We start from the raw sequence: 27,139 nt of genomic DNA on the forward strand, positions 1-27,139 counted from the left end.
GGTGTTGGGAAAGCAGGCTTCCAGCAGGCCGGCCACGTTCGCCAGAGGTGATGCGAGGGAGAGAAGCAGGCGGAGAAAGGGGGCGCATCTACAGGGAGAAGGGGAGAGGGGCAGGCAGCCCACGCAGGGAGAGGACTCTGAAGATCCTCTGCCATCCGTGCCCTGTGCCGCCTGCATCCAGAGGGCTGGGGGAAGCCACCTCTGCCCTTGGCCTCCTCCCGACCTCCTCTCAGACCTGCTGCTGTCAGCTGGAGAATACAGTGTCTCCACCTAACCCTCTCAGGTCTTTTTCCCCCTTAAAAAAAATCATTAGGACTTCACAATTCGGGCCTGTCTTGGCTCCAGGCTAAAAAGGGGGAGGGGGCAGCTGGCTTGCGCTCCTCCAGTTAGAGAGTTAGAAGCTGGACCGCACACCTCGGCCCTCACCCAGCTGCAGCGGCAGCCCAAGCTCCTCCCGGCACACAGCACAGACCGCTCTGAACCCCACTCCAGCTGCCAGCGGCTGTGCCTTTAAATTGCTGCTTTCGGAGGGTGCATCTGGGGGGAGGTGGGAGGGAGTGAAACATCTCCCTACCAGTCTCCCTCCTCCCTCCCCTCCAGGACTCTCCAGGGTTTGGAGAGTGATCGCTGCCCAAAGAGAATCTCCTCCAGCTCCCACAGGCTAGCTGAGGCCCTCGGGAGCCCCAGGCGAGTGGGAGCAGGAGTGGGTAGGGTTATCTGTGTCAGGATCATTTTAGGGAAAGAGTTCTGGCCCCTGACTGGAACACAGGGCAGAGAAGAGACCCGAAGAGGACAGAGAGGCAACTTCCAGCTGGCCTGTGGGCTCCTGGCAGCCCAAGTTGGAGGTAGGCTGGGGACTTGGGGTGTCCTGCCGGATATCCGGGCTCACCTTGGCAGCCAGGCTGAGAACAGGCACCAGGGTCCCCGCGGAATGACAACTCACCTTCCTGCAACCCTCTCCTTCCTCCTCCTCTGGACCCTGCCAAGTCAAGTCCTCCTCAGGTGAGCAGAGTTGGGGCAGGAAGGAGGGGCATGCAACACTGGCGGGGCAGCAGGGGCGGCTGGCACAGTTTCTTCTAAGTTTGCAAAAAGCCCGCAGTCTGGAGGGTTCCAGGGGAGGACATGCCCTGCCCTAGTCAGGGCCCTGAGGCCTTTCATAAGGGATGTCATGAAGGATCCCTGGAGCTAGTGGGGAGGCTTCTGTGGGGATGGGAGCTTCCTGGCCAAGCAGGCACTGGATAGCTGAGTCGGGGAGAGGAGGCCATGCATTCTGTCATCCAGCCCAAGTACCAGCTTGGCCACATGCTGCTCAGATCCCCCCCGCCAATGACACCAACATCTGCCAGCTACCTGCCCAAGAAGCTTCAAGTAGCAGAGGGATGCCTGGGAAGCCACATCAGAATGGAGCCAAGCTGACCAAAGCTGGTCCCCCTGTGGTCACCAGTGCACACATGGTTGCTCACTGAACCTGGAAGGCTGCAATGTGGATTTGGGTGCAAGATACCGCTTTAGGCTCCCTGTAAATTCCCCCCCCCACACCTAGTTCCACTTTCTCATTAGACCAGGAGCCCGACTAAATGGACAGGGTGAACGAAGGAGGGAATATGGCTGTGGCTTAAGCTGAGCTGGTCCTAAGAAGAGCACCTCCCAAGGTGGAGGGGGTGAGCACCAGCCTACCGCCTCCTCCTCTGAATTCAAGCAGCACACCAGGACTGCAGCTCTGGGAGAGTGCTTGTCTCACCGCTGGTGGACACACTGGCTGGCAGGCAGAGATGCCATGCCATGAGGTTGTGCATGGGGCGGTGAGCTTCCAAAGAGTGAAAAGCAGCGGATGTGCAACGGCAACTCTGCAGGAGTTGCTAGGACAGTTCAGGCAGAAGGGGGCATCCAGCAGGGCTCCCCTGCCCTACTGGAGGGGAGCTGCCTCAAGACCCAAGCTTCAGTGGCAGCTTTCACACAGGGGCTTGGAAAGCCAGAGATGATGGAGCCAGCAGGTCCTTAGGCAGTCTGGAGTTCAAGTCCTTCACGGAACATGTGCAGCTGAGTCCTGGAGACCTTGATCACTCAGTACAGAATCAGAGTTCTTCCCCACCCCCTCTCTAGGGCCTCTATGAGCAGGACTTTCCGCTGGATGCTCCCAAGGCCTGCCCATGCCGGGGCCTTCCCGGGAATGAAAGGGAAGAAGTGGCTGTACACCGTGACTCTGCTCTTGGTCCACAGACAAGATGGCCCCGGAAGAGAGGGGCTGCAACAGGGCTTGGGGGCCAAGACAGTTGAGCTCAAAGGCTGCCGCAGGCCCCTGGGACTGGGGGTAGCTGGGCAGTGACCCGAGAATGGGGCTGAGGATGGTGGTGGGGGTCCGGCTGTTGCGTGGGCAGGGCCACGTAGCCTGCCAGCAGGCAGGTGACAAGAGGCCAGCAGCAGCACCCAGACAGCATGGACATCCAACTGCTGCTTGCTCCAGCATCACAGCAGCCTCCTCGGATTTTCAGAGCCTGCTCAGGCCACCTGCTCTGGGAACCCTTCCTTGGGGCCAAGGAGCCTCTGGCGCCAAGGTAAGCGCTTCCTCCTGCTGGGGGTTTTCAAGGAGGCAGACTCTCAGAGGTCAGTGTGCAGTTGCCACTGACCGTCTCCCACTTGGGTTCCTTGGCAGGCCACCCAACGCTTCTTGCCTGGGGCGCCGTGGTAGATGGACCTATTCTGACATCTATAGTTCCTGTTCAAATCTTGGCTTTAGCATCTACTAGCTGTGTGGTCCTGAACAAGTCACTCATCTTGCTGATCCTCACTCTCCTCATCTGTATAATGGGACTGAAATAATAATCCTTACCTGAGAGGTGATATGAGAACTAAACTAGATAATGTTAAAAAAAATCATCTAGCGTGGTGCTTTAGCTATTTTTTTGGGGGAGGGCTTAGCTCTATTTATTATTCTATTGATCAGTGGGGATAGGGGGCCCACTGCCCATGGAGCACCGGATCCAGAAAGACAGCAGCTGCTCTGCCTTCCAGCCCCAGGATGCAGCAGCAACTATAGCAGTAGGTGAGCGAGCTCTAGCCCCTGGCACAGTGATGATGCGAGATGGAGCAGGAGGCACAGGGTCAGCCAGGAATCCAGCCTGAACTGGGGGCACTGTGCCCAACCCATGCACCCTACCCCTGCCCTCAAGGATTTCTGGTCCCTAGTCTATCTGTAGGCTGAAGAGCAGGTGTGCAGGCATGTAGAAGGGGCTTTACTGCTCTTAGAGGGGAACTTGTCAGGGGCAAGGAGGTGCTGGCCTCCAGGCTAGGTCAAATCACATGGGGCTCCTCTTCAAAATCAAGCTGCTAGGGTGTAAAGGCGGCAATTTGTCTTCTTGGCCACCCACCCCCCAGGCTTCTCCATGCTCCTAGGGCCCACCTCCCCCACCTATTATTGCCAAAGTGTGTTCACCTGCCTGCAGCCCGAACAGCAGCCGGGTTTCCTGTTGGAGCAAACTCCAGAAGCCCAGCCTTCCGGCTGGGTCCTAGCTCCTGAGTGCCTCAGCAAGGAGGCCATAGGCCTCAGTCTTGGCTTGGAGTTCTGATCCTGCCACTCGGTAGCTTGGAGACTCTGGGCACTTCACTTCACCTTTGGAAACCTCAGGTTTTTTTTTTTTTTTTTTAAGATTTATTTATTTATACAAGAACTGGGGTACAGGCCAGAGGCGAAGGAGGGTGAGAGAATTCACCAGCGACAGAGCGGGGGGCAGAACAGGCAGATGGACAGAAAATACTGCTGAGGGGAGCAGTGGGAGAGACAGGAGAGGTCTGCCGCGCCACGTGGGTATCTCCCTGGCCAGCTGGGAATCAAACCCATGTTGCAGGGGCTGCAGACAGTTTCATAGAGCAGCGCTCAACCCGCTGGCCACCAGGGAGGCCCCTAGGAGCCTCAGTTTTCTCATCTATAAAATGGGGATAACAGTCTTCACCCCCATCACATTACAATTGTGAGGGTAAGAAGCGCTCTTCTAGGATGACCTATTCAACTGCCACATTGACTTGTGGCTGTTTTTGTTCTCATTTTGCAAATAGGTACCCATAAACCTATCTTGCCCCATCCTGTTTGACAGTGTGTAGGGACAGGGAAGGTGAGGGTCTGTGATAAATGCAGATGACAACTGGTCTCAGACCTCTTTGTCTTGCCTGTCTAGGGTGGCCTTGGCCAAAGAGGAAGTCAAATCTGGGACCAAGGGTTCCCAGCCCATGTCCCCTTCTGATTTCCTGGACAAGCTTATGGGGAGAACATCTGGATATGATGCCAGGATTCGGCCCAATTTTAAAGGTAAGAAGCATTCAGCTTACAAAACACCTCTTCCTCCTCCCCCATCCCTTTTGGGGATACACTACCAAGTCGGCCACCACTGCCTGCCATAGGAAAGGAGGCTGGAGTTTCAGGGTTAGCTCACAGCTCAGAAGGCTTCCCCTCCTCCCAATTGCCTATGAACCTGCATAACTGGCACACCTTCTCCCAGCAGTACCCTGGCCTCCATCTGAGAGAGGGAGTCCTGGAACCCCCTCCCGGTCTCCCGGAAGGCCCTGCCCATGTGGCTGTGCTTTGCTACCCTTAGGCCCGCCCGTGAACGTGACCTGCAACATCTTCATCAACAGCTTTGGCTCTGTCACCGAGACAACCATGGTAAGGAGTCACCCTGCTTTCCACTGCCACTCTGCAGTGTGGATGGGAGAAGCCTACCTGCTAGCAAGTCTTTCCTCCCTCTGCTGTCCTCTTCCAGCACCATGGTCATGGCTAAAGCCTGAAGTTGATCACTGGAAATACATGTTTCCCCAGCGCAGCATTCCAGTGACTAAAGGCAGAATAACCTAAGGAGCAAATGGTTAAGCACAGGAGGTAGTTTGATGCAGAGCACCTACTTTGGGAGCAGACAAACCTGGGTTGCAGTCCTGACTATTGCACCTAGCAGTTGGGTGACCCTAGGCTGGTGACTTAAATCGGTCTCTGTCCCAGTTTCCTTGTCTGTAAAATGGGGATCATAACTGGGTATGAGCTTCACAGGGTTGGTGTGAGATGATGTATATAAATGAAGCACTTAGAAGAGTGGACGTGGCACATCGTATATGCTCCATCTTTGCCGTATCGGCCCAGGCAGGCTCCTTCTCCATTGAAAAAGGCCCACTGCCTCTGAGAAATATTCCCAGCATGTTCTCCTCGTGGTGCTTCTGCCCGTAGAGGCTTACTGGGCCCTGGCTGGGCACTGCCTCTGACAGCCCATCTCTGCACCCTCCCAGGACTACCGGGTGAATGTCTTCTTGCGACAGCAGTGGAATGACCCCCGCCTGGCCTACCGAGAATATCCCGATGATTCATTGGACCTGGACCCCTCCATGCTGGACTCCATCTGGAAGCCAGACCTGTTCTTTGCCAATGAGAAAGGGGCCAACTTCCATGAGGTGACCACAGACAACAAGTTACTGCGCATCTTCAAGAATGGGAATGTGCTCTACAGCATCAGGTGCACTTGGCGAATGGCCAGGAGAGGTGGGGCTGGGGGAAAGAAACCACACAGAGGCTGAGAGGAGGAAGGAGGGTCTCCTGTGTGGTGCCGGTCCCCTAAGCCAACGTCATGTCTCTCTTACTGTCCCTGCCAGGCTGACCCTCATTTTGTCCTGCCCGATGGACCTCAAGAACTTCCCCATGGACATCCAGACGTGCACAATGCAGCTGGAGAGCTGTAAGTATCCTGAGGGGGTCACAGAGTAGAGCATAGGGACCCGCGAGTTCACCCCATCCCGTGATATTCCAGACCGGAAAAGGGCAAGCCAGAGTGGAGAGGGACCGCCCCAAGCACACCCAGTCCGAGAGGAGCCAGGGCTTGATCACATCCAACCCACTGTGCTCTTCATCCGCACACTATCTGCTGGCTGATTCTTCCACATGTCCAGGGGATGGGAAGGCACCAGCCTTACATACAGATGTGCTTGCGCTGGCTGTGGGGGGCGATCTGAAAGGCACCTCCTCTGCTCAAGGATATGCTCTCTTTCCACAGTTCCTGAAATAATTCTACCTTTACTCCACCCGAGTTAAGATATTGCAGATGCCTATAAAATATGCCAGAGTTGACATAATATCATAATATGAACATACACAACATTGTAGAGAGGAAGGAGAGGACAGTTCTAGGTAAATGCCAGGGCCCCGTGGCGACATGGAACAAGGGCCGCACTATGGCAGGGGCAGCCTGAAGATGCTGTCCCAAGTGCGGAGGAGTCAGAGAACGACAAGGCTGGGCCACCGCCTGTGTCCACGCCTTTGCTGTCTCCTGAGTAAGGTGAGACTGTGAGATCAGGAGAGATCAGGTTCACATTCCCTTCTCCCCTCTCCAACTCTGAATAGTAGATGGGGCATTTTATAGAAGGGGAAGTGACTTGGCCCAAGTCACACAGCAACTCTGGCTCAAGATCCTACACTGGCAGTTGGTGAGCGCCTGTGTTCTGCTCCTGTTTCTACCTGACATGTGTGAAGATGGTCTCATCTGTGGCAGGAGCCTCATGCGCTGCCAGGCATCTGTGAGCAGCATAGCATATTTAGATGTCAGCTTTCAGTTTGCCCCAGTTCAGGGCCCTGACTAGGCCTCTGTGGTGCGCACATTGTTCCATGCATGACTGACAGGGTATAAATAGCTCTCTCCGCCCCGGGGTAAGGTGGCAGAATCCCGGTCCTGAGGCTGGCTCAGCTGAAGACATGTGGTTGGTACACATGCTTACTCCCCTGGGCTTGAGATGTGGCAGGAGGTTCCCAGCTGGGTTCCTTGACATCTTTCCAACCTTTTTGACCTGCTTTCTTAGCCTGCCAGAACAATTTCTCTTTGAGATTTCTGCAGCTTGAGAAGTAAGGAGTGGAGTCTGGAATCTTTCTGATTTGCCCACTTAAGATGGGCCCATGAGACAATTGGCAAAGTACCCTCTTCAGAAAGGCTTCCCTTCCAAATGAGCATGAAGTTCCTAAAACCCAGGCCTTCCTCCTTACCTGTTCTTTTCTCCCAGTTGCAAGCCTCTCCCTACCCCCCATCCAACACCTACACTCTGCAGCCCTCTGCCATCTCTGTCACTTTCAGTTGGCTACACCATGAATGACCTCGTGTTTGAGTGGCTAGAAGATGCTCCTGCTGTTCAGGTGGCTGAGGGACTGACTCTGCCTCAGTTTATCTTGCGGGATGAGAAGGATCTAGGCTATTGTACCAAGCACTACAACACAGGTAACAAAAACCCCCCCCCCACAAAACAGCATTTTTAATGGCTGTGAGCCACAGGTGGGTCTCCAGGAGGGAGGGAGGGAAATCAGTCTTTATTGAAGGTACAGTCTGCCGGAAGTGGCACTAAGGACTTGAGGTACCTTATCTTCTTTATTTTTTTTAAAAGATTTATTTATTTATACAAGAGCTGGGGTACAGGCCAGAGGCATGGGAGGGTGAGAGGATTCACCAGAGACAGAGAGTGGGGAACAGAACAGGCAGACTGACTAAAACACACTGCTGAGGGGAGCAGCGGGCAAGACAAGAGAGGTCTTCTGTGCCATGCGGGTATCTCCCTGGCCAGCCAAGATCGAACCAGCACTGCAGAGGCTGCGAACAGCTCCACAGCGCTGCACTCAACCCTCTGCGCCATTGGGGAGGCCCAAGATGCCTGTCTTCTTACGGTAGTGATGAGCAGGCCCATTTTTCAGAAAGAGAAACTGAGGTTCAAAGAAGTTAAATCAATTGTCCTAGTCATACAGCTAGTAAATGACTGATTTAAAATTCAAATCCACCAGTCTAACTTCAAAATGCATGTTTTTGTTCCCATTACATGTCGCAATGGAAATGAACCTGTGCCAGTACGTTGTAGGAATGTTCCACCTTTAGGGTTGGGGAGTGGCAACTTCACATGGAAGGCAAGGAATTTAGATCTGAGAGTAGTCAATAGCTGCACTGAACTGGGAAGAAATAGGCCACAGGCTACCCTCTGGCTGCCAGATTGGCACTACTGGTCAATCTCAGGAACTGGTTTGTTTACTCGGAGGTTGGAGTGAGCCAGGAAGCCTTGAGAAGCTATTTTTCCAACCCCAGCACCCGCCCCCTGCAGCTTCCCTAAGAGCCACTAGTTCTTCCTGTCCCCTGGCAATATGGCAGCCAAGAGCTGTGATGCTAAAATAGAAGCCACAGGCTGAAGAGGGGAGAGCCTCTGATGGTGTGCTGCTGTGCTTCCCGTGCCACCCTCTGAATATGTGTGCTTGTGTACATGGAGGTGCAGGGAGTGGGGAGAGGAATGGGCCATTGGATTTAGAAAATACTTATGGGTGTGGAAATTGGTATGACCTTTTGGGGAATAGAAATTGGCAATTTGCGTATAAGTCAGCAGTTTTCAAACTTGGGTTTGCTTGTATTCCCCTGAGGTGGCTGTTGTATTAATTCTGGGATTCTGCTGCTCAGAGATACTGATTGCTTGTGCTTGGATTGATCCCCAGAAATCTGCATTTTGAATAAATATCCTGAGGATTCTGATGTAGGTAGTGCAGGGGGCATACTTTGAGAAAGTTTAGTTTAGAAGCTGAAATTTTGTCCCTATCTGTTGATCTAGGAATTCTATTCCTTGAATTTATTATAAGGAAATATTTCAAAATGTCATATTGACTTTAGATCCCAAGCAGCTCCCTGGCTCACCATTTATACAAGCAAAAATTTAGAACTGTTCTAAATAACCACCAATAGGGCAGAAGTTAAGTAAATTACATGGTGCATCTATTTGGTAGAATATTACCCAGGCATTAAAAAGGATGCTTATAATGTGTTTATATCAACATGAAGAGGTACATGTGGAAAAGGCTAATTTCAAAGTTATATATACAGAATAGTTATATTGTGGTAAAAAACAAAAAACCAGAAGTGTGTGTTTAAAAATCCTGAAAGAAGGCAGCACAGAATGTGATGCAATGGATAAGAGCACGAACTTTGGAGTGAGAGTTGAGTTTGATTTCTGGCTGTACCATTTACTAGTTGGGTACCCTTGAGAAACATCATCTCTTTGAGCCTAGTTGTAAAATAGGAAACAATAATTTACCTGCCCCAAAGAGTTGCTGTAGGATTTAAATGAGATAAACTACATAAAGTAGGGGCACTTAATAGGAGCTTGATAAATGTGAGCTTAAGAATATTATCATTCCTTCTCTGCTTTTCACTTTTTCCCTGCACGAAACAAGTGCTAATTTTGAAACTAAAAATGAAAATACTGCCCCCCCCCCCAAAAAAAAACAACAACAACAACAACAGAGGAAAGAAGGAGGAAGGAAGAGAGCAAGGGAGAAAGAGAAGGAGGGAGGGAGGGAGGGAGGAGGTAGGACAGAAGGGAGGATAGGAGAGAGGGAGGAAAGGAAGGATGGAGGGAAGGAAGGAATAAAATAGTGACACCTATCAAGGGCGTGTCGTGGCGAGAAGTTTGGAGTAGGGTGAGGTGGGGTGGGGTGGACTCGCAGCAGTGGGAGATCACAGCCTCTCACTACATGGCAAAGGCAAAAATCAGTCATTGATGAAATGACTAGCCTCGAGGAATCAGAAAGGCCTGATGAGAGCAAGGCTCGGCCAGGATAAAATAGTACTTTTGGCTTTGGTTATCCTGAAGCCTCTGCTGCTGGGAAAAGCTCTAAGATAGTGTTTTCTTAGCCTTGGAGCATGGAAAGTGGGGTAAAGTGAAGATGGTTGGCACGGGAGGCAGAGCATTGGTACATGTGCCCAGGGCCAACACACTTTTTGTGGGTGGAATAGACTTCCACTGCCGACTGCTCTATGAGAACGGTGCCTGCCGTCCAGAGCTGCTCTCCGTTGCCCTTTGTTTCCAGATGTTCGCCATCCGACTGTTCTCACTTGCTTAAGCCACAGGCAGTGTTGATTTCAGTGAATGCTTGTTGTCAGAAAGCTTCTGGGGTACCAGCAAACCCAAGCGAAGATGTTGAGGTTTAAGTGGAGTCTAAACTCATTGCTTTGTTAATAATAATAATAGTTCCAGCTACCTATGTGCTCCACATCTCACATTCTCATTTAGTCCCTACCTTAGGCCAAGGATGGAGCTGATATTGTAATTACTCCGTTTTCTGGGTAAGGAAACCGAAGCGCAAAAAGCTTGGGCATTTTGCCTGAGGTCACACAGCTAGTAAGTGGAAGGTTCAGGATTCAATCCCAAGCACTCTGGCTTGGAGTCCTCCTCCTCTTAATTCTTTTTTTGTTTTTTTCCTACCTTGTAATTTTTATATATTTTTTTATTTTATATATTCTTTTGTTGTGCTGTCACATGAAAGGCCCTCTGCTAAAGTACTAGAACAAGAGGTCAAGTCCTTGATGGTGGCTCAGGGGGCTTCTTCGATACCTACATCTGGTGTTTCTTGGGACCATTTAGAAAGGCTCATTTATTGGCCCGGCTGACGTGCCCAGAGCTGCTGGCCCACAGAGATGGCTCCGCCCTAGTCCTCCTCTCAGTTTCAGCTGCAGACTGGGAACCTGGGGCCTGATACCTCACCTCTTTCCTTGCAGGGAAATTCACCTGCATCGAAGTAAAGTTTCACCTAGAACGACAGATGGGCTACTATCTGATCCAGATGTACATCCCCAGTCTACTCATCGTCATCCTGTCCTGGGTCTCCTTCTGGATCAACATGGATGCCGCCCCTGCCCGTGTGGGCCTCGGCATCACCACGGTGCTCACCATGACAACGCAGAGCTCTGGTTCCCGAGCCTCTTTGCCTAAGGTGAAGAGACTTGCAAGGGAAACGGCTTGCCATTCACCCCCATTTCCATGCATCCCAGTCCTTCCTACTCACAATTTCCCTAGGATCTAAGGTAGAAAAGAGCCAGTGAGCAAGAGCAGGTGACCCTCCCCCACCACATACTGCTAATAACATTGCGAACAATGTGGAAGCCAAAGTGGCGGAGGCTGTCTGCCCAGGGAGTGAAATGAGACAGCGCCTGCCTAATTTGACTTTCATCAGAAAATACTAGCATGTCCAAAAGCTCAAAAGATCATTAAGGAGCAGGAAGCACCCACCCCCCTCACTTGCTCATGGTACAGATGAGAAATCAGCCCAGAAAGTTAAATCACCTTCTCAAGGTGATGCCCCCAAGACACAATCAAAGAAATACAAAGATTTACATCGAGAATGTCAGAAATCAACTACTATTACAAAGAGCTCCAGAGACAATGTCCATTCTTTTAGGGTAAGAAAAATTTGAGCCACAAATAATGATTAAAGTCAGAGGACTCCAATTGTCTAGGACCTGGTGATATTTTGATTATGCAGAGAGATTTGTGCTGATAGGACTGAGCTCATGAATTCTTGTTGGGAATAGAGAGGTCACTGCAGTCTTTACAGGGAGTAAGTCTATTCATCCCCTCAATAAATGCTTACTGAGCATTTACTATGTACCTGGCTCTGTACTAGGACATGGAGAATAATTGGAAACAAAAGCAACAGTTCCTTGTGGATCTTACAAGAAACATATTCTTTCTTGCTCTGTTTGATGGGAGCCAGGCCCTATGTTTTCCCATCTTCCAGTTCTTATTCCTAAGAGGACATTTACTGGGGATATAAACAGGGGGTAATCTAGACATCCATCGTGAACTTACAGATTTGCTCTAGGAGGAGAGTAGTGATTAAGTGTACATTCAAGTCAGACAGATTTCAGTTTAATTCCCAGCCTCAGCATTTACTAATGTTGGCCTTAGTTAAATTCTTTAACCTCTCAATCTCCTTGTATGTAACAGGAGAATAAGAATATTCTTATTATTGTTGTTATTCAAGGAAGTAAATGAGATAATCGATTAACACAGAGAAGTGTTTGGCACATAATAACCACTCAATAAATGTTAAACATTGCTATAATTTATTAGGTGTTGGGGTATAAAAAACTAAATGTTCCCAGTTATTTTTGAGATACCAGGGAATCTTCGAGGTAGTCCCAAACCCTCTGGGGATACACAGTGACAAAGTTCAAATTAAAATCATGTGTCCCAGAGGTGGTTGTCAAAATTATTTCATATAAATGTTTCCTAAATGGACAGTGATACTGAAGAGGCTGAGGACTGCAGCAAGGGCCATGTGGTCAGGATGGGCTGTGATGGCTGCGCTGTGCTGATGGTTTTGTTATGAAGAGCAGAGGCAGAAAAGTAGCTCAGACCTAGACTCCTGGTTCATTGCTACTGCCATGGAAAGAAGGAGATGCTTCACCTCCTAAGGAAGTAGTTGCAATTTATGCCTTATTCTTGCCAAGAGAAGTTCCTTTATAAGTTGTTTCTGTTTGAAAGCTCAGTCCTGCTCCCAGGAATCATTATTTTCCTCATTTGGAAAAAAAAATGGACTTTATTGGATCATTGTTTGGACGATCTGATACCTTCTCATAGATTTTGATGATCTTTCTGGAGCCTCATTGGCAGGCACCCCTAACTAAATAGCCCCACAGAGTGAGGGATTGAGTAAGTCAGGACCTTCTGCTTATTCTTGAGTCTGTACAACATTAGATTTTGTGGGAGCCCAGGAAAGAGGGCTGAGCTAGGGACTTGTGATACCCACACCAATCCCATCTGCCAGTAGAATTCTAGAGTCAGGACAAGAGAAGCAGAGGCTCAATATTTAAGGGAACTCAGCTGGGATGACCACTCCCCATTTTCCCAGGGAACCACTCCTTTGCCTTTCTGGGGGCTCCCAAAAGCACTGATTGCCATTTTCTTGCCAGGCTCCTGTATACAACTGCAGGTGGTTCAGAACAGAATGGAAGTGCTAAATGGAAGTTTCTACTGGAGAGTGACAAAATTGACCTAAACTTACAGCAGGGACAGGGGACCCAATTCTCATGATCCTGTATCTAAGTGACCTACAGCTGTTTGGGCAGATATGGCAAGAGAGCAAGCAGAGAAATATATATTGCTTATCCATCGACCCACCCACCCATCCATCCATCCACCCACCCATCCATCTATCCATCCATCCACCTACCCACCCATTCATTCACATAATTACTATGAGCCACTCAGCTACACACTGAGGATAGAGCAGTGAAAACAATCGAATCAGTCCCTGCCACCTAAGAGCTCACCATCTAGTGAAGGGAATGGCCAGGTATATTTGATGGGTGCTAAGGATAGGTAACTTGAGTAATATAGCAGGGACAATCCACCCAGACTGGGATGATTTAGGGACGGCTTCCCATAAATGTTTAAGTAAAAGTTGCCAAGATAAAGGCGACAGAGAGGCACTCTCCTTGGGAAACTACTAAAATAGTTCACCATGGCAGGGTCAACAACTGCAAGAGGTGAGATGAAGCTCAAGAGGCAGGCGGGGGGAGCTGTCATGCTGAGGGAATATGGACTATATCATAAGGAAGAACTACTGACAGTTTTTAAGTAGGGGAGTGATTTATATTTTGAAAACCAAACTCTGGCTCCTATTTAGAAAACAGTCTCTGTGGCAAGAGTAGGTGCAGGGAGACCACTTAGGATGTGTAGTCCTTCAGTTAAGTTAGCGAATGAATAGACAGACTTCAGAGCAATTTGAGATGTATTGCTGACATACTGGTTCACAAGACTTTCTTCCTACTTAGTGTCCTTTTCTTTGGATGGACCGCCCTTGTCATTGCCTCACTGTCAATCTTCAGAGCAGTTATTCAACATCCCTAGGGGCACAGCAAGCACGGAGATGAAATAGAATGCCCTCGTAGGTGGCAAAAGGGATACGCCAAGGGATACTTAATTGGGATCACCTAGCAACCCACCACTACCCACCTAAGTGGACTGTTTCTAAGAGAGCAGGGTTTCTCAACCTTAGCTTTATTATCATTTGGGCCCAGTTAATTCTTTGATGTGGGGGTGGGGTGGGGGAAGGTGTGTCCTGTGCATGGTGTAATGTTTAGCAGTGTCCCTGGTCTTTACCCACTAGATGCCAGTAGCTACCACTACTACCCAAACTTGTGAGATCAAATACCCCTGCAGGAGGGCCAGGGGCCAAAGTCGTCCCTGGTTAAGAACCACCAAGGTGAAAGGTTTATCCAGTGAGGTCCGCTCCTTCCCTGGAGTGTGCAGCCCCCTCACTTCCGACAGAGCAGGGGCTGCTAAAAGAAATCCTCCAGCTGAGAGCCCCCAGGGTGAGCTCAGCAGATCAAAACTACATAGGGAGTCGATCTGGTTGAGGAGGTGGAAGGACTTCATCAACCTGAGTTCTGTTACCCCTCTTGGCCCCGCCCAGCCACAACCTTGCTCCAATACAGGTGAGTGTTCAACCTTCACAGGAGAAATGGGAGAAAAGTACTTAAAGCTTGTTAAGATAGGTAGTGAGAGGACAACAGGGGTCTGGATAGGCAGGTGCCCACAGTACCTTTAAATGAGAGGAGTCAGTAATCACAGCTGGGTGGCGCTCCCTTGGGACCCCTGTCTGGTGCTGCTCTCCAGTGAGAGAGATGAGGCCCCAGCTCACCACTGACCTGAGTTCCACACAGCATGTCCTCTCATGACGAGCATCAGGGAAGGCCACCGGGCCAAGGGGAGAATAGAGGAGGGAAGGAGCTCCGAGTCTGATATTGACACTGTCGCCTAGGTAAATGGCAGTGCCATCATATTAAAAGCCCAAACCCCCCAGCTCCACTGACACCATCTCACTGGGTGATCTTAGCTAAGACTTGGTCTCTCTAGGCCTCGAGTGTCCTCACGTGTCTCTCGTGGGAATAATGAATGTGGCTCAGTTACCACCATGGCTGTGGAGACCTCAGGAGACAACAGAGGGCAAACAAAGGCCGTAGGCATATTTATTGCTGTTTATTGCAAGAAAAGAGTCAGAAGATGAAGAAGCAGGAGCAGAAACAGAATCTCAATGAGAACTAAAAAAGCAAGAAAACGAAGTGTAGGGAGGAAAGGTAGACAGAAGTTGAGGGTGGTGAGCACAGAGAGGTAAAGGATGATGGGTAGCCCGATCTCTTTCACATAGGCCTTCAGACAATGGGACGTATTGTTGACAGCTTCTTTAAAAACCATAAAAACTTCAGGATAAAACTGAAAAATAGCAGGCAGTCGGTACGGGCTGGCAATCCACTGGTTGGGCCATGAGAGGAATCCCAGAAGGTCGACTGCCATGTTGAATGTTGCAGGTGTCCTACGTGAAGGCAATCGACATCTGGATGGCCGTGTGCCTGCTCTTCGTGTTCTCTGCCCTACTGGAGTACGCTGCTGTCAATTTTGTCTCGCGTCAGCATAAGGAATTCATGAGACTCCGACGAAGGCAGAAGCGCCAATGCATGGTGAGTTTAACTAGGGAGGGGCCCCTTCCTTTCCCCTTGAACTCCTTCCCCTCTGCTACTCCTCTCACAGATCTAGGGCAGCCAGGACTAGCCAGGCAATCAGGAACCATGGATTCTAGTCCCAGGCTGGTCCCAGAGAAGCTAAATACTTCTTTGATTCCACTTCTTTATCTGTCTGATGGGACAGTAATCCTGGAGGGCGGCCTACTAGAGTGATTAAGAACACGGACATAGTGCCGCGTAGAGAGTAAGCGCTGGGGAAAAAATGTTAACCATACCATACTCTTATCCTCTAAGTTAATATGAAATTGCTTTGAGAATGAGTAATGGTGACTCCTGGCTCTCCCCCCACCCTGGAGGAATGTGCTCCAGGTTGCCATACACTGACTGGTGGTGAGAATTCAAGAGTCAGGCACTAATGCCTTTCTAGGGGAGCCTTATGAAAGCATAGCTAAGTTGGCATTGAAAAGGTCACTGCTTGCCTCTTCTCGCTGTTGGGGTTCTTCTTGATCTTCACTGGGTACATCAGAGTTGTTGAATGTGAGTGCTTGTTCTTCCCCACTCTTGTTTATTAATCCCATTTCTTCTCCAGTAGAGTGATCACCTGGAGAAACAGACTAGGAACCTTGTCGTCATGACAACAGAGGCACTTTATCCCTGGTTGCCCAGACAATAGGTGCTAGGTTCGTTGTCATGACAACACAGGTGGCTTGTCCACTCTCACAGAAGCAAGTGCCCATTATGCCTTTGTTGAGCTACTTACTGGCTGTTAAATCATCAGATGCACAGAGTTCTGGTCTGTCTTGAACTCTGACTCTGTTTTCTGCCTAATTTAGAGGCTCTAAAGCCAAAGGGGTGAGAGCATAATGGCCTGGGGTGGGGGTGGGGGGCAGGGAAGGGAAGAGAAAACTGATTTGAGCCCACCTTGAAAGTTCCGGCTCTAGCCCCTTGGGGCCTCTTTAGACTCTTCTCTCTTCCCATCACCTCCATTCCCATCTCAGGTGCTCCTGGGGTACCCCTCCCATATAGCTACACTAAAAGGATCTCACAAACTACCTCCAATAGTTCATGGCCCTGGGCCTCCCTGGTGGCACAAGAGATTAAGCACCGCACTATGAAGCAATCCGCAGCCTCTGCAGCAAGAGTTCGATTCCCAGTCGGCCAGGGAGAAACCCACATGGCACAGCAGACCTCTCCTGACTCACCCGCTGTTCCCCTCAGCAGTGTACTTCAGTCAGTCTGTCTGTTCTGTTCCCCACTCTGTCTCTGGTGAATCCTCTCACCCCCCCGAATCTCTGGCCTGTACCCCAGCTCTTATATGCATAATCTTTAACAAAAATAGTTCATGGTCCTAGCTCAGGTCCCCTTCTGCTGAGGGCAGGGCTCCAGTCTCATGTAGAGATTTTTGTAAGGATTTCTCAATTCTTGCCTGATTTTAGTCCTTTACTTGGGCCCTGGGAAACCCGCCCTCTAGTGGACTGATCCACAACTGCACCTCCTTGTGGAGGATCCATTCAATACCTGAAAGCCTTTTCTTACCATGTGCTGAAAGTTAGAAGGAATATGTAGACGTGGCAGAAGGGCAAGCAGAAAGGATACACCCCTTTCTAAGGTAACTTCCCCACCCCCTCTTCAGCCGTGTCAAACCTGCTTGCAGGTACTCAAACCTTATCTTTATAAGGGTCTTGATCTTGACACCTTAACAGTGCCTACCTTGGGCAACAAGAGCAGGCAGTCAACCAGGTTGAGTCCTTTTGCCAGCCAAGTTGCCTGTGTGGATGTTCCAGCAACAGAAGACTGCTGCAGTTACTGTAAAGCTATACCAGGTTGACACCAGTCCCACCCCCTTCCCTGCATGTCTCCAACCCCCAAACGCCAGCAGCCTCTTCCCTCCTGGTTATATACATGTTGATCGTGACCTCATAATGGAGTCTGTCATCACCAGTGCTCAAGTATTACACAGGTAGCAGCAGACTGGGCCCTGCTTAGCCCCTGGATCCTGCCTGAGAGTAGACTGAAATAATCATCAATGTAAATAGAACCTGAAAATCAAACCTGTGCCATGAATCATGTTCCCTTTTGAGTTTCTGAAAGCCATTGCCATCCCAGTAGAACCATAGCAGGAACTCTGGAGGTCACCTAGCAAGCTGGAAAGGTTGAGACAGTTCATTTCTAGAAGCTCTGGGTCCTGCTGTTCCAGCTAGAGCAGCAGAAGTCTTCAGTCTTAAAGGATCGCTCTTGGGGGAGAGGAGAGGAACCAAGTGATGACCAGGGACCTCCCAGTCAAGAGCAAGTTAGAAATATCCTAGGAGTCTCCCAACTGTTCACCCAGATCCAGGCTTAATCTTGTTCCTCTCTGACCTCCCCCCTTGCCCCCATCCCCACTGTGCAATGGTCTCCTTCCACATCCCTGTCGAAAGCAGTTTATTTTTTTCCCATATGCTTCTGCTTTGTCTTCCCAGCTAGTTTGTAAGCTTCACAGGGAAGGGTCTGTGTCTCTGGACACAGCCATACGTAACCCAGTCTGATTGGCAACTTTTTTCCAAGCTGGACAGGGAGAAAGCCTTGCCATTAAATAGAGTAACTCGAGGAACACAAGAAATTTCAAGATACTGTCAAGTCCTCTGAGGGTCCCAGAACCCTGCTTGTTTCTCTCTATCCCCTGGCAACCTCCCCCATTCTCCAGTCTCTCCACTTCCATACATATTAATAGCTATCATTCTTTCTCATCTCCACACCTTACTCCCCAGCTTGATTTTGGAATACCGTCCCATTCTAGCTCCCCAGCCCTCCTTGCCAATAGATAGATTCAAAGAAAATGTTCTATTTCAATAGCCTTGAAAGCCACAAGGTGGTACTTAAGTCTCTATAATTTCTTCCCAACACACATGCACACATATACACATGTACACATACATATACATGCACATACATACATACACACACACACACACACACAACCCTCATAAATTGGCCTAAATAGATAATATCCAAATCCAGGACCCAACCCTTGAATTTCAGGCCACCCAACTACAAGTGTGTGGTTTGTTCACCCAACTACAAGTGCTATTTTGTGTTAAAAGCACAGAGCCAAGGGCAACTTATTCTGTTGGCCATATTTTCATACTATACTCTGTGAACGCATCCTTTAGCTGGGGACTGAGGAGATCAGGATGAGTAATAGGGAACAGGGGTTCTGAGAGTCCTTGAACTAGAAAGCAAGAAAGAAATTATTTTATTTATGCTGTCATTTTCAATTACTTTGGAGATATTTTGTTTGCCTCTGGTTCTTCTCTAAAATGGGTCCAGCACCACCTCCCTTTGTAGGGATGGTATGAAAATTAACTAGAAATACAAATGGGATGAGGCAAGACCTTTGGTGGCTGAGGCTATGTAAGTAACTTTGAGCATAGAACTAAAGCCACCCCACGACAACAACTCAGGGTTGGACCACAACCACAATAGTGACAAATGTGCAGCTCTCCCCAGAGAGACCAACACAATCAAGACTCAGATTCTTTTTTTTTTTTTAAGATTTATTTATTTATGCATACAAGAGCTGGGGTATAAGCCAGAGGTGCAGGGGGTGAGAGGATTTACCCAAGACAGAGTGGGGAGCAGAATAGGCAGACTGACTGAAATATACTGCTGAGGGGTGCAGGGGAGACAGAAGTGGTCTCCTGCACCGTGTGGATAGCTCCCTGGCAGTCCTGGAATCAAACTCAGTGCTGCAGAGGCTGCGGATAGCTTCACAGTGCTGAGCTTAACCCCTTGCACCACCAGGAGGCCCTCGGATTCTTTCTATACCAAAAGCACCACACTTTCTAGTAGCCAACAGGCATCAGGCCATTATGTGCGGTGGGGCAGAGAGTAGTCATTTTTCTGGTTGAGCACTTTGTAATTTCAGTAAGTGTCTCTTCTGACCACTCTTCTATTTGCGACCCTGGGAGGACATTAGCTTCAAGAGAACAAAAACTCATTGCTTGTGCTGTATTCTGGAGCAAGGGGCTTATCAGTCCAGTCATTCATTCAACTGACCTCTGTGAGTGCCTATGAGATGCATTGTGCTAAGTACTAGGGATACAGCAGTGAACAAGGCCAACGCCTTTTACCATTGTATTAGGAGCCCATAGAAAGCAGAGGAAGAGATAGGACCTATCGGTGAATCTCGGTCTGGGCTTGTCTGCCCCTGTTTCCCAGTGACAGGCCAGACCCTCTAATGATGTAATAACCAAGGGTGATCAGGCCCACCTTGCCAATCTCTCCTCCATGAGGCCTCTATTCAATGTTACCATAGCTGCAGAGGTCCTGTTGAAAAGACCCTATGATGTTGTTCTAACTGGACAGCATGTGTAAAAACCTACCTTATCCACATCTTCTGTATATCTGTGTCGCATCCATTCAATTTACAAATATCTTATTCTTACAATTTGTAGTAACTGCCTCAGGGTGACCAACTCTTCCTAGTTTGCCTTGAAATTCCCCAGTTTTAGCACTGCAAGTCCAGAGTCTCAGTAAGCCCTCAGTATGGGGCAAACTGATATGAAAGTTGGCAGGATCCCCCAAAGGGGCATTTCATTTATGTAAGTTCTTAGATCACTGAAGCTTTAACTCCAAAAGTTTTTATTCCTATAAACATCAGTACTTTGAAAAATCGTAGCCATCTTTGAAGGAAGTATTTCTAGATTCTGGTGTATACTTACCTGTCCTCTAATATCCAGGCTATGAGCCATCACTTCTGATGACAGCGCATCCTTAGAAGTAAACACAATTAGGTGTGTTTGGGTTGTATATAAATTAAGGAGAAATAGGCTCTGAGTGGAGGCCCTAAAGCCTCTCTCTATTGACCACTCAGGGACTTTGGTTCTCTCTCCTATACATCAGATATACAGGATATGTCTCATATATGTAACATACTATTATAGATACCAATACATACGTACATACTTCTATAGATCGATCTATGGTTATGTCCTTAATCCTAATCTCAGCTGTGTTACAGCTACCTAAGTATGGCAGTTGGCCACTGGATAAATGAACTTTCTGTAGTCTGCTGCATTCCTTAGTGCTCATATAAAATTTACCCTTTCCCTGTTCACGTGTTCATCTTGTACATTAGTGGAATGTGCGTTGGGCAATAAACATTATCCTAGATCTGCTGACCCCTGTGTTGAAATCTGCTGTTGTACAGAGAAGTAAACATATCTGCAACATCAGTTTTACCCTCATTTGGACTAGGGTATTTAAAACTTTTGGAATTTTCAGCTTTGAGTAGAGATAAACAAGTTTTGAAAAGACTCTATGTACAGGAGAATTAATTCTACAGCTTTGGAAAGTCTTTAAGTCAAGTTCACCAAGTCTAACTATCACAGCTATGCTTTCTAAAGGTTTTATTGTTGTGTTTATTCTTGTTATTTCCAGTCAGTGACAACCTGACATTGCGGTGTGCCTCTCACAGTAGGTTGGTACTTCAGTGGGTTTTCCATAGTTCTAAATGATGCTGTGCTTTTCTAAAAGGCAACTCAGGGTCTATATACAAATAGATTTATAACATATACCATACACATGACATATAGCTGCTGAGCATAGATTTCTCATGAGTAGTTTTGTGGCCATAAGAAAGCATGTAGTAGGTGTGTGTATCCAGCTGCCTTGTGTGCATATTTGTGTGTTGTGATAGATTTGCATATGGCCTGGCCCCTCTCTCTCTGTCTTAAAGCTGTGACCTTAAATTCTGCCTTTTCTTCCTTGTAATTCCAGGAGGAAGATGTCATCCGAGAAAGTCACTTCTATTTCCGTGGCTATGGCCTGGGCCACTGTCTTCAGGCAAGGGATGGGGGTCCAATGGAAGGCTCTGGCATTTACAGCCCCCAACCACCAGCCCCTCTTCTAAGGGAGGGAGAAACATTGAGAAAACTCTATGTGGACCGAGCCAAGAGGATTGACACCATTTCCCGGGCTGTCTTCCCTTTCACTTTCCTCATCTTCAACATCTTCTATTGGGTTGTCTATAAAGTGCTACGATCAGAAGATATCCACCAGGCACTGTGAACAGAGTGGGGGTGACGGGGCCCTCTCAAGAAGCTGTTGGTTTCCTGCTTCCTCCAGGGTGGGCTTTTCCCCTCCATGAGAATCCATCAGGGGCTTGGGCAGTTCCTGATCTCCCACTCAGAACTTCAATGGCCAATCCCAAAGCTGTGTGGGGTGGCACACAGCTTTGGGATTGGCCGTGCATGGTACCAATTGTGGCTGTACTTAGAAAGATGGCTCATCTACCCTAATCCAGATTTCCTCCATGCTCTCCCATTTCTCATGAGAATATGATCTGGCCATGTTCCTGGGCCAGGATGACCTTCCTTTGCTGGAGCTTCTCCATTCCCCAATTCTCCAGTGGAGAATATTCAGGCCACTGCTGCTAGATTCTTGCATTTCTCATCTTAATCTGCACTACTTCTCACCCTGCCAGTGGCCTTTGTGGCGTCCTCTGTCCCTATTACTGCAGGCTCAACTAGGAAGTCTTTCCTATCCACAAGGGAGCCCTGTGTGGCCCAGTCAGGTTCCTTGATGGTGGAAAGAAGGCATGGGGACAGGTTCCCCACCTCTCAACCAGATTGGAATAGTCGTGGGCTGAATTGAGGTAGGTAGGATGGCGCTGTATGATACAACAGAGAGGTCTTCAATCTGCCAGGAAACAGCACTGTCAAAATGGGGCCAGAAATCTTGGAAGCTCAAAAAGATAACTCTTCCACAACTTCCACCTGAACTCTTCCACCTGAACTTCCTGCTCTCAGAAATATTTGGTTTATTCCCCAACTAAATAGCACAGTAGTGGGGGTGTGTTTGGCTACTAGGAAGTATGAAAGAAGAGAAAATGCTTATCCCTTTAAGAAACTTACTCTGGAATGCTAAGAAACATCCAAGGAAAGTGAACTCCAAAGTAGTAGGACCCAGGAGGGACAGCATATAGAAACTGCCCCTGCGTCTCCTGCTGGCTAGGCCTCCATGTGTCCTTTTTTCCATCTCTTTATTTCCCAGGACTCTTCATTCCCAACTTGTTCCTTCAACTCCTTTTGGCGATCAAATAATAGTGCTAGACATCCTTGTCCAGGAAAAAGTGGGCTACGGTGTTCCTGGGGAGAAACTAGGCATAGGGAGGGCCCCTGTGCTGAACAAACATTGACTTGGCCAACTAGAAATTAGAGTTGTTTTTTAACCCTTCTCTTGTAAGGAGAGGTTGCAACTAGTTGAAGCTGCCAGAAATGCCAGACTAGAAAGGATGTGGCCCATTTCAAGCCTGACACCCCAGTGGGACATGGGGAAGCATGGGTCTGATACGCCCAATCCTTTGAAGTGACCCAATTGTGAGGAACTGAAAATGGGACGATTAAATTAGTGCAGGGCTAACAGCTGGAAGACAGAGGTGATCAGATGCTATTTTAAATCTTTTGTTCTTTTCTCTGAACCTAGAGTAATTAACTGTGTGGGTTCAATCTCTCTCTCCTCCCTCACTCCCTCCCCCTGCCTTTCTCCATTCTTCAAAAAGGTGATCCTAACTGAAAGTCAATAAATCCAATGACCAAAACAAATCCTATGGTCAAACCAAGAGCTCAGTTTTCTTTCCCCCTTTTCATATTGAGCTTGTCTATTCTCTCCTGTTCACTGAGATGCTTCTCCTGTCTGTCTCTTGGTTTTGAGGGGAGCATTCTGGGCTGACCAGGGTAGTTACACCAGAAATTCTTATTGACGATATTAACTCTGATGTCAAAGAAATTCAAAACCAAGGGGCTGGCTTAAGGAAGGAGATTGAACTGAGAGGGCAGAGTCCCTGTTCTCCCATTTCTGCCCAGGTAGTGCCAATCAACGAGAGGACATGAGCAATACCCCTTTGAAAGGAGCAGAGAGCATCCCTTTGATACTCTCCATGGCTGGGCTGGGGTGTCAGGCTGCTGCAGCCCGAAGGAGGGGGTAGCAGCGGGGGGTGGACTATGGAGATGAGCTTATTGCACAGAGCTCTGCTTGTTAGAGATCTTGTCCAGATGGGCCAACTGCACAAATCTGCCCTGTTGGAAGTCTCAAGAACAATGCCCTGGAGACAGCTACAGCACTGAGCAATAGAGCCTGCCCAACTGGGACTCAGCTCAGGGCATCAGCTGGTGCTGGGAGCGAAAGAAACCAAGGTACCAACCAACATAATAGCCCAAAGGAGTTCACAAAGCTACTCAGAGGCAATGCCAGGTGGAAGGTACTGTTCCTCGCCACCAGAGCCCCAAGGGGAGACAGGAGACACAGAATGTCAGGATCAGGTGCAGATGTCTTTGGTTTTCTTCACCTTTCCTGCCATGTATGAGGTTCGGGGTGTGGGAATGGGAGTGGCAGATGTTAGCTTTCACTGAAAGCAACTGACACCTAGCAATCCAGTCGGTCATGGAATTCTTAAACTTGGACTCTTCACATCACAGTGAATTAGCAAAAGGTCATATAAGAGAATCTCTTGGAGGTCACTTCTACTTACCCTCATTCTTACAGTAGTCACCTCTCCAGAGACCCACATACGAAATGATTTTGAGTTTTAAAACAGTGTATTTTTTAAAAGGGAAAAAAAACTTCCTACATAAAGTGTTTGGGGGTGTTTTCATTGCTAATATTTAATGTCAGTTAAATATTTTATACATATTTTTCCAGGGAAAGGGCTTAATTCATTTGTTGTTAAGGCTATCAGCTCCTCCACCTGCCCCTCAGTTTGCTCTGTCCTGTCTTCCTCTTTCCCTTCGACCCATGAACAGGACCTCTTGCTCTTCCAGTATTCATGGTTAAGTCAAAGAGAGCTATGTGATTGACAGTGAATACCATTTATTCCTTTCATTTTCTTCTGTAAGTCATCTTGCTCACCGATCACCAAAGAACTGACACTCTGCTAACTGAAATGTTAAGATGACTCTGGTTATTTTCCCTTTTCACTGAGCCATGCAAATATCCCAACTTTGTTCACCTCCTGGAAATCTTTATACGTGTCCCATCTTGCCTCTCTCCACTCTTGATTTACTATAATCCATGTTGTCATTATTATTATCTTGTCATTTCCAGCTGTCAAAATCTTAAATTCAAATTCACTGTGTTGGGACTGCAGGTGTCCGCAGGCTGCTCTGCTGATGAAAGACACACCAGGCAAGTATGGGAGCTGCCAAGGAGCTAGGAACCTACTGCTCCCCAATGGAGGAAGTGTAGAATAAGCTCTTTGAGGGCAGGGACTGCTTCTTATTCAATGTTTTAGTCCACACAGTTTCTGGTGTATAGCATACTACACAGTCCGTATATTTAGAATGAAAGCACGACTTCTCACGTGATTCATGTACATACCACATTTCCATTTTCTCGTTGTGTGTTAACTTATTGATCACAGAAAAGCAGACCTGAAAAGAAGCTTATAAAATCAGATAGAGTTCACACACGGGCACACACACACACACACACACACACACACAAGCTGGTCCTTGGCTATAAGGGAACTAAATTTAAGAAGATATCAAAACCTTGTAAATTGCATCACTGAATAAAGAATGATAATGATCCGATTCAACAGTAATAATGTGTCAAAGATGAAGACTAGTATCAAGCTATATTTCCACAACCCATGACGAAAAATAAAAACTCGGGCAGTGACGAGTGCAGCAGCGGGGATTGGCAGTACAAGTGTCGGGCAAGCCAGTCACCCCTGAGGGACAGCAATTAGGCCTGTCTTCCCAGGCTCACATTCCTTGTTCGGATACTTCACATCCGGGATACAGTGAGAGTCTAAAAACTTGAGGGGACATCAGAACATCTTGTGAGCAAATTGCAGGCCAGAAGGAAGGACACCTCAGTCAGGGGCTTCCTTGTTCACAGAGCAACCTCTCCATGGAAGAATGAAGAATGGTTGCTGTTCTGAAACCACCTTAAAATGTCACACGAGAACTCAGTTACTGCCACTCCACCTAAGTAGCTCTGTTTTTCTCGGCCTCTGCTTTCACCAAAAAGCTTTCCACGAATACCCTGGCTGCATTAGACTGTGTGGCGTATTGCCAAGGAAGAACATCATGCCCTATCAACGCCTCAGAATAAGGGCAATTCTTGCTATCGCTGAAATTCAGGGAATGTTCTGCCTTGCAGAGCTGGATCCAGAAAAATATGCACACATTCTCTATTTTAATAGCTCCATTCATGACAGAGTAGCAATTAAGAGTGTAGCTTTGGTACCAGATGGAGCCTGGGTTCGCATTACAATTCCAACACTCAGATATGGGGTCTTAGACAAATGACTTCACTTCCCTCAGTTTCCTCTTCTAAAGGGCCATTTGAAGGCTCTGAAAGATCCAGCACACAATAACTGTGTCGCCTTCAGCAAATCACTGAGACTTTATGTGATTCCATCTTCCCATCTGTTAAGTGAAGGTGCCCACGGTGCCCACCACATAGCTCTGTTGTGGGAATTAAACGAGACCGTAGGTAAAGTGCTTAACTTGTGCTCTGCACATACTAAGTGCTCCACAAAGATTAGCTATGACATGACCACACGACATCATCATATCTTTCTTCTCATATATTTTTTGGTCTCTCCACTGCCACTGAGCTCTTCCCACTCGTATACAACATGTTTTCAAAGTTGGCAAATTGCTTCATCTGTCTGAGCCTCAGCTTTTTTATCGAGGAGGGAGGAAGGAGGAGGGAGGAGAAGGAGGATGAGGAGGAAGGTGTGGGAGAAAGAAAGTCTCTCCCTTTTCAAATGAAACATAAAAAAAATCACCCTTCTTTCAACCCTGATTTTCTCTCTAGCTCTTCATCCATTGCCCTCCTTCACCAAGTTTATTATAAAGGATGTTCTTATTGGCCATTTCCACAGTCTCACCTCTATCATTTACTGCTTCACACACTGTAATCTATCTTCTGCCTTCTTCCCCATCATTCCTGCGCTTTCGCCATGCTCCTGACACTACCTTCTTTCTCTGCAACCCCATGCCAGATGTCACACCCCATTGAAATTCTCTTCTTTGACCTTCATCATCCACCTCCTTCTCGTGCGTCTCTGGCCATTACTTCTTGATATTGTTATTCTCCAGGATTTCATCTGTGGCTTTTACTTCACCTCATTGTACACCTCCTACCTGGCTGTTCTTAGCTATTGCTATGGCTGTGATAGCCAATATGCTAATGAGTCCCAAATTCCTGGCACCGTTTCAGACTCTCCAAAGCCCTATTGTCCAATTCCCTGTTGAACATTTCACCTGGATGCCCCACAAGGACCTCATACTCAAAATGTCTAGAGCCAAACACCTAATCTCCTTCAAACTTCTCCAGCGCTCCCTCCAGTGTTCTCAGTGGGGGTGAGGGACACTTCCACATGCTCAATCACCTAGACCAGAAACCTGGGCTTCATCCTTGACAACTCCTGCTCTCACAGCCCTCAGCTCAAACTGATCACTTAGCCCTGGGGAGTCTACCTTTCCATTATATCTGAAATTTGTCCCCCCTTTTTCTCTCTCTCCTCCCTGACCTCATCTTGGCTCAGTTTTTGACTCCAATGTCACTCCCTATCCTCCACTCTACCATCACACTAGCGAAAACACAAATCAATTCATGGCCCTTCTTTGCTTTGACCCTTGGGCAGTTCCCTATTGTCTAAAGGGCAAAGTCCACATTCCTTAAACTGACCTAGAGATTTTCTGTCTCTCACCAGTGCTTCCACGTTCTTCTCTCATCACTTCCCTTGCTCCCCTAAATGCACCCTACATTTGGCAATGCTGATCCACTCAGGGGTCCCTGAACCCACCAACTCATTCTGTCTAATGCTCTGTGCCTTCACAATGTTGTTTCCTGCCTTT

At 48.2% G+C, this 27,139-nt stretch overlaps 2 protein-coding genes across 4 annotated transcripts in view; one reads left to right on the plus strand and one right to left on the minus strand.

Moving 5' to 3' along the window:
• LOC119246001 (glycine receptor subunit alpha-4) lies at nt 1-23,924 on the plus strand. Of its 2 annotated transcripts, XM_037512155.2 has the most exons (10): nt 1-1,002; nt 2,493-2,555; nt 4,173-4,303; nt 4,590-4,657; nt 5,269-5,492; nt 5,629-5,711; nt 7,095-7,235; nt 10,539-10,753; nt 15,135-15,284; nt 21,045-23,924. In XM_037512155.2, the coding sequence occupies exons 1-10, from the start codon at nt 932-934 to the stop codon at nt 21,333-21,335; spliced, it is 1,437 nt and encodes a 478-aa protein (XP_037368052.1). In that variant the 5' UTR covers nt 1-931; the 3' UTR covers nt 21,336-23,924. The 2 variants fall into 2 exon arrangements, with proteins under 2 accessions (XP_037368052.1, XP_037368053.1); XM_037512156.2 differs by lacking the exon at nt 2,493-2,555.
• The window catches only part of PLP1 (proteolipid protein 1), a 104,203-nt gene that overhangs the window by 65,257 nt on the left and 11,807 nt on the right, over nt 1-27,139 (minus strand). The gene's annotated exons all lie outside the window — the stretch shown is intronic.

Source organism: Talpa occidentalis, unplaced genomic scaffold, assembly GCF_014898055.3.
Source record: "Talpa occidentalis isolate TD23 unplaced genomic scaffold, MPIMG_talOcc4v2.1 talOcc4.15, whole genome shotgun sequence".
Taxonomy (NCBI): domain Eukaryota; kingdom Metazoa; phylum Chordata; class Mammalia; order Eulipotyphla; family Talpidae; genus Talpa; species Talpa occidentalis.

Excerpts from the sequence above, each read along its gene's own strand:
- LOC119246001 (XM_037512155.2), top strand. The coding sequence starts at position 932 with ATGACAACTCACCTTCCTGCAACCCTCTCCTTCCTCCTCCTCTGGACC. Across the intron at positions 5,712-7,094 it reads CACAATGCAGCTGGAGAGCT|TTGGCTACACCATGAATGAC; the intron begins GTAAGTATCCTG and ends TGTCACTTTCAG. Across the intron at positions 10,754-15,134 it reads CCCGAGCCTCTTTGCCTAAG|GTGTCCTACGTGAAGGCAAT; the intron begins GTGAAGAGACTT and ends TGAATGTTGCAG.